Here is an 11596-nt window from a genome sequence, read left to right as displayed (position 1 = left end):
TCTAATACCCCTCTTCGAGATGATGACTCTTATCAGGTAGAAATCCCGAAATGTTAAAACAGTTATACTCGGTCGAACGAGTTAATTACGACATTTATATCCGGTCGGATAAAGTTATATTAATTAGAAGTTTAGCATATTTAGGATATGGGCTCTGATACCATGTTAGAGTTTGGTCAATGTTTTTAAAATCGGACCGGAAGCTGAACCAGAGAATTGTTGGGTCACGGTTCAATATGGTTTGACCGGTCAAACCTGATTCAATAATCTGGTTTTATATATTTTTAGTATATAAATTTAAAAATAATGTTAGTAAATATGATACATAATTAAAATATAAATAACTTTTAAACATAAAAAATTATAAATACAAACTAGTTTTATGTTCATATGCATGATTTATAGATTTTGATAGTTTTAATAGTTTAATAACTTTAAGTTCCAATCCGGCTATGTGATTGGTTCATGGTTGAACCAATTATTAGATCAAACTCGGTTATATACTCGGTTCATAGTTGAACCCGGTCCAACCATCGGGTCGGACCGGTTTTAAAAACATTGATTATGGTTTATTATGAATTTCCAATTTAAAACCAATTGGTGATTAGTGGATTGATCCTAACTCTTTATATACTAGTTAATGCGGGAATTAAAAACACAGGTTACATAAGAAAAGATTAAAATCATTCTTCAAACGGTGATTTTCTTTTTGACAATTTGTCTCAACTTTTTGAAAACCGGGGAATAAAAAAAGAAAGAACCGGGGAATAAAATATCGAAAAACGTTAAACAAGAGCCGACGTCAGAAAAAAAGGGAAAACATAAAATATAGCCGTTATGAACATGTTAACGTGGCCTGACCTATGAGGCTTATAAATTCTAAGTTATAACCATTATTGTAAAATTTATTTAAAGAAACTGAAAAGGAAACAGTAACGGACATTGTATATATATATTTATCGTCAACGAACAGTGAATATTTGAAACAACAAAAACAATTATTTTTTCTTTGAATTATTTAACAAAAATAACTTCGGCCAGGTGACACATGCTGAACTAATTTAATAGTATCATTTATTGATGATTTTACTAGTAACACCCAAAACGTAAGAATCAGCAGAGATCTGACTAGAGTTGAATCTTGGATCGATTTCCCACAAAAAAAAAACACATATAGAAAATAATCTGTCATTCTTTTATTAATGATTTTCTTTCTTCTTCTGATTCAAGACCTTCTCCTTCTTCTTATTCAACAGAATCTGCAGATTCGTCTTCATCGTTTCCATCCTCAACTTTGTTTGACTTCACCGAAACAAACAACAATCCGAGATTCGTCGCTAAGTTCTTGAGAAGGTAAATAAAGTTAATCTCAATTAAGTTTTCCAGTTGATTCAAGATCTTTAGATTTATGCTAAATTTTTGATTGTTTGAGTAGTTTTTGATTTTTGTTCTCGCTGTTAATATTTTGGTTTTCGATATTGTTTTAGTTCATAGTTTTACAAAAGAATTTTGAAGGGTGACTTATTTCAAAGTATTGTAACAATTTATAAACAAAAATACGTATAGATTTACATCCTTTTACCACTAAAAGTGCACGAGCATGTGTTGTGATTGTTATCTAAAAGAAAAAGATATATAAATTATTTGCTTTAAATTATTATATTTTCTGACAAAATATATTTTCTGACAAAATATATTTTTCTGAAAAATATAAAAATCTGGATTTTGGTTTTCCATTAAAATTTATTAATACACTCAAAAACTAGTTTTTTTTTGTTGAATATTTTTTTAATCGAAATCATGAATGACAATAAAACAAATTTCTCAAAAAGAAAAACTATAATAAAAAACCACAACCAATATAACCATTTCCTTGTATTATATGAATCAGTCCTTGGATTGTAAGAAACCCGAGCAAACCTCTTAACCCTTTTTCAAAGCTCTTAAACCTCATCCTTGTTTTCTGTGTATTTTACTGTCAGGAAGATTATTCATTCTTGAAAGTCATGGCTACACTAAGCGATATTGGAGTTGCAGCAGTCATCAACATTCTAACTGCATTCGCTTTCTTCATCGCCTTTGCTATCCTTAGGCTTCAACCTGTTAATGACAGAGTTTATTTCCCTAAATGGTATCTCAAGGGTTTAAGGAGTAGCCCCATTAAAACAGGTGGCTTGGCCAGCAAGTTTGTCAATTTGGATTTTCGATCTTACATCAAATTCTTGAACTGGATGCCACAAGCACTGAGAATGCCAGAGCCTGAGCTCATCGACCACGCAGGATTGGATTCTGTCGTCTATCTGAGGATTTACTTACTAGGGTATACATAAATATCACTCAAAACCCTTTTCCTGAAATATGTTTGATAGTTCAAGATTATGATCAATGTGGGTTTGTAGTGCAGGTTGAAGATCTTTTTCCCAATAGCATGTCTTGCTTTCACGGTAATGGTGCCTGTTAACTGGACCAACACGACGTTGGATAAGTTACAGAACCTAACTTTCAGTGACATTGATAAACTCTCTATATCAAATATACCAAATGGATCATCTAGGTGATAAAGACAAGTCAGTGTTTTTGATTTGTTTTGATATATTCGTCATTGATTATATTCTATGCTCATATATGTAACAGGTTTTGGGTGCATTTGTGTATGGCTTATGTGATTAGTTTCTGGACATGCTTTGTCTTAAAACGAGAGTACAAGATTATTGGTTCCATGAGGCTACAGTTTCTTGCTTCTGATCAAAGGAGACCTGACCAGTTTACAGTTAAACCACAAATTCTCAATTTCTTGGTCAATTCTGTTTTACATTTTTAATATTAAATGCCCTTTGTTTTTGATTAATCTAGGTCCTGGTGAGGAACATTCCTCCAGATCCTGATGAATCAGTTAGTGAGCTTGTTGAGCATTTCTTTAAAGTCAATCATCCAGACTACTACCTCACTTACCAGGTTACAACTTTGATCTTACTAAGGATGATTCATTTGGATTCTTGTTTTTGGTTTGATTCATGTTTTCTTTCAACAAAACAGGCTGTGTACAACGCAAACAAGCTGTCTGAATTGGTTCAGAAGAGGAAGAAATGTCAGAACTGGCTTGATTACTACCAAAACAAACACTCTAGGAATCCATCTAAAAGGCCAATGATCAAGGTAACTGAAAGTAAATCTTATCTTTCGTTGAATCTTGATATAATCCTTCTACTACCATGATCCAGGTGGGTTTTCTTGGCTGTTGGGGTGAAGAAGTTGATGCAATCGATCGCTACACCGAAAAAATCGAGGGCCTAACAAGAAAAGTAAAGCCCCCCCCCCCTATCCAAACTCATTGTGTTTGATCACCTGGTTGCCTTCATAATCACACTTTACTTTGATTGTTTTCAGATAAGTGAAGAGAAGGAGAAGGTAACAAGCAGCACAAAGTCACTCGTCCCTGCAGCTTTTGTATCTTTCAAAAGGCGTTGGGGAGCAGTAGTTTGCGCTCAAACTCAACAGTCAAGAAACCCAACAGAGTGGCTTACAGAGTGGGCTCCAGAGCCAAGAGACATCTACTGGGACAATCTTGCATTACCCTATGTCCACCTTACTATCAGAAGACTAGTGATAGCCGTCGCTTTCTTCTTCCTCACTTTCTTCTTCATGATCCCAATAGCATTCGTGCAGACACTAGCCAACATTGAAGGCATTGAGAAGGCTGTACCGTTCTTGAAACCTCTCATCGAAATGTAATAACAATCTCACACTACACCTTAACTCTCTCTTCCTTTTACTCGTTGATGCTAAAATCTTTGTTTTGTGGACAGGAAAGCTATTAAGTCGTTTATCCAAGGCTTCCTCCCCGGTATAGCATTGAAAATCTTCCTCATTGTCCTCCCTAGCATACTGATGTTCATGTCGAAATTCGAAGGATTCATAAGTAAATCTTCACTAGAGAGAAGATGTGCGAGCAGGTACTACATGTTCCAGTTCATAAACGTTTTCCTCTGCAGCATTATCGCCGGTACTGCACTTCAACAGCTTAACAGCTTCTTGAACCAGTCTGCAACCGAGATCCCTAAGACTATCGGTGTGTCGATACCGATGAAAGCCACTTTCTTTATAACTTACATAATGGTGGACGGATGGGCTGGTGTTGCTGGAGAAATACTCAGGTTGAAGCCGTTGGTGATATATCATCTCAAGAACTTCTTTCTTGTGAAAACTGAGAAAGATAGAGAAGAAGCAATGGATCCTGGAACTATAGGGTTTAATACTGGTGAACCACAGATACAACTCTACTTCATTCTTGGTCTTGTTTACGCAGCTGTTAGCCCTATCCTTCTACCTTTTATCCTCGTATTCTTTGCCCTAGCTTATGTTGTTTACCGTCATCAGGTCTGCTTTCTAAACCCTATCTCAAGCCCAAGAAACTTAGATCTCTGACTCAGCTTTGCCTCTTTGTTTGTAGATTATAAATGTGTATAACCAAGAGTATGAGAGTGCTGGAGCGTTCTGGCCTGATGTTCATAGACGTATAGTGATTGCTTTGATCGTGTCTCAGCTTCTTTTAATGGGATTACTTAGCACCAAACATGCATCTCGTTCGACTCCATTGCTTTTCATACTTCCTGTGTTAACCATAGGGTTCCACAGATTCTGCAAAGGACGCTATGAGCCAGTCTTTGTCAGATACCCATTACAGGTTAGTTACTGTCTCTTTCCTTTCTTTGTGTGTTTGGTATTGATGATGTTTCTTTTTTTTTTTTCCGTAGGATGCAATGGTTAAAGATACCTTGGAACGCACGAAAGAACCGAATTTAAACTTGAAAACGTTTCTTCAAAACGCGTATGTGCATCCAGTGTTTAAGGCGGCGGATAATGTAAAGGATGAGATGGTTGTGGAGGAGCCGAGGGCTGATCAGACGCCGGATTTAGTGGCTACTAAACGTAGCTCAAAGAGACATACTAGTGGCTCATCTTTTGAAACCTTTTGACAAGTTTTTTGATGAGATTTGTTTAATGGTATTTTTTAAAGGATGGTTTTTATAGGTTTTTGGAAGAAAGTTTTTTCCAAATTTTTTATGTTTTCTTTTTGTCTTATCATTAAATATCGTTAAAAGTAAGTGTATAGATGAAGAATTGATTGACCAGAGAGCAATACAAAAAAATGTTTATGGTAAAACTTTGGTCAACAATATAAAAAACTCGTGAATAATATTGTGGTCAAAGTAATAATTTATAATTTACAAAAAAAATTTAAGTTACTCAAAAGACTAATTGAAATGAATTGTATAAATAAAATTATATACTCCTTTTTAGTTGTTAATTTTAAGTTACTACTCATTCTTACTCCTTTTTAAAATTTTAATTTAAGTGATGTTTTTAAAGATTTTTTTTTTTGTTTCGGTTTAACTGATGTTTTTTAGTTTCTACGCAAAAATTAAAATTTATTTAGTATTACTAATTTATATTCTACAGTATAATTTTATTGGTCTAACTTGGTGTAATTATTGTTGTTTTATACAAAAACGAAGTAAACTGAATAAAAATTTTTAATTTTTTAACTGATGCGTAAAAATCTTAAACATTAATTATTTGGAAATAAAATAAATTTATTTGCTTTATAAATTATAATATAATTTGTTGTTCCTTCAGAATTACGGAATAATACAAAAGACTAAAGATTTGATTTCTCCAAAAAAGATCTGAGCTTTTTTTTGTTTGACATTTGATCGAAACGAGAGATCGGAAGCGAGGCGAATGGACGAGGTGATGACAGTGGCGGACGCCGGCGGCGGTAATAGGGCGTTGTACGGATCCTCTCACCCGTCGCAGAATCTGCTCCCTCACAACCTTCCAATCTTCTCGGCGTTTCTCGCATTGGCTCTTGCTCAGTTCCTCAAAGTTTTCACTAATTGGTCCGTTCAAATCTTGACTTTTTTTTTTTTTTTTTTAGCTCTAATTAGGATTGGATTGTGTAGAATTGAACAACTTTTGCTTACCCTCTTTGTATCAGAACCTTAAAGTTGGCTCCTTTTTGTGATTTTGTATGTTAGATTTTTTGTAGGTACAAAGAAAAGAGATGGGACTCTAAACGTATGCTCAGTTCTGGTGGTATGCCTTCCTCTCACTCCGCTACTGTCACTGCCTTGGCTCTTTCCGTTGGCCTTGAAGAAGGTGCTGGAGCACCCGCTTTTGCCATCGCTCTTGTCTTGGCTTTCGTTGTGAGAGTTCTCTTCTCTCTTCTCTACTTCAAATGTCTCTTACAGTGTGTCCTTGTGTCATTTCTAATTAATTTCCTTTTAAGTTTACATACATTGGATATACAAAGTAACAGCTTGCTTCCACTAGCATCTCACATTTATCATACACTTGTCTTTAATTACTACATTTTCCTCGCGAACAGTCACTTTGATCACATATTAAAACCAAACTATCTTACCTCTCTACCTTTGGTATGTTTGGTCTGCAGGTAATGTTTGATGCCTCTGGGGTCAGGCTTCATGCTGGTCGTCAAGCTGAGGTAGGAAACTTATTAATCCAGTTCTCTCTGTTTTCCTTGTCTTTCCAAAAAGCTAAAAACTTTTTTTTCAGCTGCTTAATCAAATTGTTTGTGAATTCCCTCCGGAGCATCCATTATCTACAGTTAAACCCTTACGTGAACTGCTCGGCCACACTCCTATCCAGGTTTGTGGAACTCATTAGTAAATGATTTAGACATTTTGCAGTCCATGTCTATCAAAGGTTCTGGTATCTTGTGCCTTCTTCGACTACTTGTATTCCAATTAATGGCTGTGTTATAACACTTAGAATCAGATAAGCTCAAGTCCCTGTATTCACCATGCAATCAACTTTAGTATCTGTTATTAATGCTACGATCACAGAGCTAAGTTATGAGGTTGAAATACAGGTTGTGGCAGGCGCCATCTTAGGATGCGTGGTAGCGTATCTGATGAGGAGTACAAGCTAGTTTCTACATAAGAACGAACCCAAAATTCTTTTTAAGATCGTACACCCCTTAAGAAGCTATATATAGATTCATCAGCATCAATCAAGCTGTGGGGTTAATTATATTGGGAAGTAAATGGAAATTGTGAAAACCTGTGTAATTTATAGATCATTGTTAGAGACATTTCCTTAAAGTGAAGTGAACTGACTTGTCGTCATTTTTTGAGAAATAGTTCGTTGTTTCAAAAGTATCTTTCTTATACCATTATTGTAGAACATACTCACGTTCTGCTTTTGCCTTTAGTTTCTATTGATTTTTTTTTTTGTTTGAACACCAGTTTCTATTGATTTAAACTCTTTACTAGTGTCCTCCAATAAGAATGGAAGCATGTGAAGTCTCTCTGGTTGTTAAAAAAAATTTGATATTATGTCAGATTAGGATAAAAATTTTGGGACTATACTAAAAGGGAGAAAGTTGTAAAGTTAGAAGCGTTGGCTTCTTGCTAAGGACCAGCATGATTATTGGGAAGTTTTTAAGGTGGGATTTTTAGAAGAATATAAGAACCCGTCTTTTAACTAAAAACAATACGAAACATCTCTTAAAACTCTTATTTAAGAACCGTTTCTTAGCCTTTTTAGTTAAAAGTTAAGAGACGGATTTTTATATTCTGATAAGAACCTCACCTTAAGAACCTATCAATAATCATGCTCTGAGGGCATGATTATTGGAGGTTCTTGCTCTTGGGTCCTTAATACACATATATTTGTATGTATATATTATATACAAATACACATAACATATTATACGCATATATAATATATACATACAAATATATGTGTATTAAGGATCCAAGAACAAAGACCCCCAATAATCATGACTTGGGGTTAAGGCTCGTCATTGGCCTACAAAACCTACTAGATATCAACACCGTGAAAAATAGACCCAAAAAAAAACAGGCAAGAAAATGGGATGTTTCAGATCATCATAAATTAGAAATTCCATTAGTGTGAAAACAAGATATTGTCAATAAATACGATAAATTTAAGTTAAAACTTTAAAATATTTTTATTTGGTCAAAAAAATTTAAAATATTTAAAACTTGCCGTTAAAAGAGAAAATTTCAAGACCGTTTTATAGTTCCTACTAGGCTACTATAACATTTATGGAATAGTTCCAACCATTACATTTATGGAATAGTTCCAGCCATTACATTTATGGAATGGTTCCTACTTCCTATCATAACAAATTACTAGTTCCACCATCAAACTATAATTTATCATAATTTATAGTCTAACTTCTTATTTGGCCATTGATAGGATCTGCTAGAGTGCTAGTAATGGTTTAAGTGATTATCTTCAATATTCAATGGTAAAGATAGCAATGATGAAACAATAAAAAAACTTGGGATAATAGACAATGAGATTTTTGGGGTTGTAGATGATTTAGTAAGAACAAATGATTTAGATGATTTAGTAAGAACAAGATCTTGGTAACATCTTATATAGTATAGGATTACAAATTGCAATATTATTTTTATATACGAAATTCACTCTTAAAATATGCTAGATTTTGATCCGTTTTTTTTAAGTGCGGGTTTTGTTTCATGTTAAAATAACATATAAAAACAAAATTTTTTTATGTATGTTACTCAATTTTAATTTAAAAGTTTGGGATATCATTTGCACTTCATGCATAAGAAAGTTGTTGATGTGTTTTACATGTTAGATAACTAAAATGACGGATCAACGTACAGAGTTTTGATTAAACGCGAGATCTACATACTTGTTCAGGATTTACAGTAAAGTTGTTACTGTATATTTTTTTTAGAGAAACTTTTGGGGTAGTTAAATTTATTGTAGATGTAAATTATATATTGTAGATATTTTAAAATAAAATATGTGAAATATGTGATGCACATATAAAGTAATTATTTTTTATCAATTAAAATAATTTATATCAATAATTTTTTATATATATTATCAAAGTTTAATGGTATTTGAAATGTGATATGTAAATAATATTTAAGTTATTTAAAATATTTCAATAATTTATAAAAAATTCCAAAATTAAATAAAAATATTTTTATATTTTTATTATAATTTTCTAATTTATTTGATATTATAGATAGTTTTTTCATTTTGTAAATTCTGCAGCCTATAAAAAAGAAGTAGGTTTTTTGCCTAAAATACATAAAAAAGTTTGCTTTATTTTTTTTGTAGCTTAAAAAATAAATTTAAAGCATGGCTGATTAAATTTAATAGAAACTTGACGTAGTTTTTAACTTTTGAGAATAAAGTTACATCATAATTGATAAAGTCTACTGATTCAAAAATAAATCTCAACCGATCACCCCTATTACGATCAATCTTCCAACATTATTTTAAACGAGCCTGCATACAGACCAAACTTAAGTACTACTGCAATAAGAAAAAGACAAGATGTCCTCATCAATTCAACAAAACCCATCTCCCCAAAACATGAAAGAAGAAGTCTTGTTGAAGATTCCTGGTTGCATAGTCCATCTCGTTAATGCATCCGAACCGTTAGAGCTCGCCTCCGGGGAGTTCAAGCTTGTAAAAGTTTCTGCAAACGATTACGTGACCCTAGCAATGCTTGTCAGAGTCGGACTTGACCTTCAATGGCCGGTGGTTAAGGAAGAGCCGATGGTTAAAGTCAACGCTCGTGAGTACCTCTTCACGCTTCCAGACAAAGACGGTGATTCACTTGGATACAAAGTGACTTTCTCTGGCGAAGAGGGAGACATTTTAAAGAATATTGAGGTTCTTGAAGAATTGATGAGGGAGGATTCTTGCTTTTCATATTTGAGTAAGACTAAAAATGAAATTGATTGGAAAGAGTTTTCGCCGAATGCGGAAGAATACAAAAGCGCTGTGGCCAAGGCCATCGCTGAAGGATCAGGTCATATCATCAAAGGAATATTCAGTTGTAGCAATTCTTTCTCTAAGAAGGTGTAATTTCTCTCTCATATAACTGCTTCCTTCCGGTGATGCTAATGCAAATATGAATCCAAATGATTTTTATTAGAATCATGAGCTTTTAACTCAAAAACCGGTTGATCATAAGTGGAAGTACTTATCATATTTAAAAGTAAGATAACTAGGTGGGTGTTATGTGGATAGATTTTAAAAGTTTTGTATATTATACTATTGTATAATTTATGGGAATAGCTTGCTTCACTTTACGGATTTTCCGTATATACATGTCTCTTCTCATTGTCAGATTTGAGATTTTTAAAACACGTGTATATATGAACATGGAGATCGAATATGGTTATAATAACTTATAACTGATCTAATAAAAACAGGTTCAGAAGGGAGGAAATGAAATAATTATTACAAAAGAGACTGAGGAACAACAGAGTGGTCATCATCATGAAGCACAAATAAATGGAGGTGATAACAATAGAACTCCGAAGAAAAATAATATCATCACAAATATTGAAAGGTATACCACATTTTGTTGTTTTCTTTTCTCCAAAACGGGTAAAAGTATATATTAAATCAAATAATAAAATTTTGGTTCTCGTCTCATTTTTATTAGCTAAATAATGGTTCCTTTGTTGAATGTTACGTGTATTGTATATAGAGTGGAGACACTATGGAAGGCGAGCGAGACGATAGGAGCAACGGTGTTAGACGGTGAAGATATGATTAGCGGTTTGATGATGGCTCCTGTGCTTAAATCGAAGCTAGGGAAGGCGTTGCTATCCACTGCCCCAGGAGAAATTCTCTTGGCTTCACTTGATTCTTTTGGTAAGTTGCGTAAAATAGCTCCATTAAGTGCCACTCCCTGCTCATCTTTATTACTTTCCAAGTTTTTGGAGGCAACATTTGAACAAATAAAACATATACGGTACAAACCTATAAATTAATATTTGATAAATTAGTAAACATAATAAATTAATAAATTTATCTGGTTCCAAATTGGACCGGTTTTAGAAATCTTATGTAAATATAAGGCCTCATTAAAATAATAAAATAATAATCTATATCTAGATACATTTTATATAAGTATAAACAAACTATTGCATTATTTGTTTTAAATTCATAATGGAATTTATTTTTATATTTTCTTAATATTTTGATGATATTTAGTAAAATTATATCTAAAACTACATTTAAATTCTATACAACATATTTTATATACACCAAATCATATAATAAAAACCATAAAAATAGCATTTCATTAAATTAATGTATATATGGTAGAATCAAATATTTTCTTATTTTCAAAAAAATATATTTTAAAATAGAAAAAATCTAAAAAATAAATTTTTATAATTTAATAGTTCTATAAATTAATAAAATACTATAGTCCCAACATTATTAATTTATAAAAAAAATATTGTATAATGTTTGATGCGATCAATAGATAAAATACTTGGTGCTGCTGAAGCTGCAGAGATGCAAACTCATTCTGCCACATCCATGGCTGCTTCCAAACTTGTTAGTAAGAGGTACATTTTGACTTTGTGATTCTCGAATTTGAGATTGAATTTATGTACACATATATTGGTGTGTTTTGTGGGATCATTTTTGAGTTGAATGTAAGATGCTTCTACATTTTTTGGGAGGATACAGTTTTGGGGAAAAGGCTGGTAAAACCACCGGAAAAGTGCTAGAAACAACCGGCAGCTTGGGCCGA

At 33.1% G+C, this 11596-nt stretch overlaps 3 protein-coding genes across 3 annotated transcripts; all 3 read left to right on the top strand.

Moving 5' to 3' along the window:
* The first annotated feature begins 991 nt into the window (after nt 1–991).
* Nucleotides 992–5130, top strand: LOC106385865 (CSC1-like protein At3g21620). Its single transcript, XM_013825764.3, has 11 exons — nt 992–1353; nt 1983–2320; nt 2405–2554; nt 2635–2770; nt 2854–2955; nt 3037–3156; nt 3222–3302; nt 3388–3728; nt 3807–4377; nt 4451–4684; nt 4755–5130. Exons 2-11 carry the CDS (start codon nt 2007–2009, stop codon nt 4974–4976), a joined length of 2271 nt encoding a protein of 756 aa, XP_013681218.1. The 5' UTR covers nt 992–1353; nt 1983–2006; the 3' UTR covers nt 4977–5130.
* A 510-nt stretch (nt 5131–5640) lies between these two features.
* Nucleotides 5641–7256, top strand: LOC106385864 (uncharacterized membrane protein YuiD). The gene is made up of 5 exons (XM_013825762.3): nt 5641–5900; nt 6050–6206; nt 6455–6505; nt 6577–6669; nt 6893–7256. Exons 1-5 carry the CDS (start codon nt 5743–5745, stop codon nt 6950–6952), a joined length of 519 nt encoding a protein of 172 aa, XP_013681216.1. The 5' UTR covers nt 5641–5742; the 3' UTR covers nt 6953–7256.
* A 1992-nt stretch (nt 7257–9248) lies between these two features.
* On the top strand, nt 9249–10672 carry LOC106384407 (senescence/dehydration-associated protein At4g35985, chloroplastic-like). The gene has a single exon (XM_048753232.1). It carries the CDS (start codon nt 9370–9372, stop codon nt 9904–9906), a length of 537 nt encoding a protein of 178 aa, XP_048609189.1. The 5' UTR covers nt 9249–9369; the 3' UTR covers nt 9907–10672.
* The last annotated feature ends 924 nt before the right edge of the window (nt 10673–11596 follow it).

Source organism: Brassica napus, chromosome C3, assembly GCF_020379485.1.
Source record: "Brassica napus cultivar Da-Ae chromosome C3, Da-Ae, whole genome shotgun sequence".
Classification (NCBI taxonomy): Eukaryota; Viridiplantae; Streptophyta; class Magnoliopsida; order Brassicales; family Brassicaceae; genus Brassica; species Brassica napus.
The sequence above is the reverse complement of the archived record's forward strand: the minus strand, read 5'-3'. Positions and strand labels throughout refer to the sequence as shown.

What these genes read in the sequence shown, in the direction of transcription:
- LOC106385865 (XM_013825764.3), top strand. Translation starts at nt 2,007, where the DNA reads ATGGCTACACTAAGCGATATTGGAGTTGCAGCAGTCATCAACATTCTA. An exon ending in ATACCAAATGGATCATCTAG is followed by an intron (nt 2,555 to 2,634) that starts GTGATAAAGACA and finishes TATATGTAACAG; the next exon opens with GTTTTGGGTGCATTTGTGTA. An exon ending in TTGAAACCTCTCATCGAAAT is followed by an intron (nt 3,729 to 3,806) that starts GTAATAACAATC and finishes TTTTGTGGACAG; the next exon opens with GAAAGCTATTAAGTCGTTTA.
- LOC106385864 (XM_013825762.3), top strand. Translation starts at nt 5,743, where the DNA reads ATGGACGAGGTGATGACAGTGGCGGACGCCGGCGGCGGTAATAGGGCG. An exon ending in CTCAAAGTTTTCACTAATTG is followed by an intron (nt 5,901 to 6,049) that starts GTCCGTTCAAAT and finishes GATTTTTTGTAG; the next exon opens with GTACAAAGAAAAGAGATGGG. An exon ending in CTCTTGTCTTGGCTTTCGTT is followed by an intron (nt 6,207 to 6,454) that starts GTGAGAGTTCTC and finishes TTTGGTCTGCAG; the next exon opens with GTAATGTTTGATGCCTCTGG.
- LOC106384407 (XM_048753232.1), top strand. Translation starts at nt 9,370, where the DNA reads ATGTCCTCATCAATTCAACAAAACCCATCTCCCCAAAACATGAAAGAA.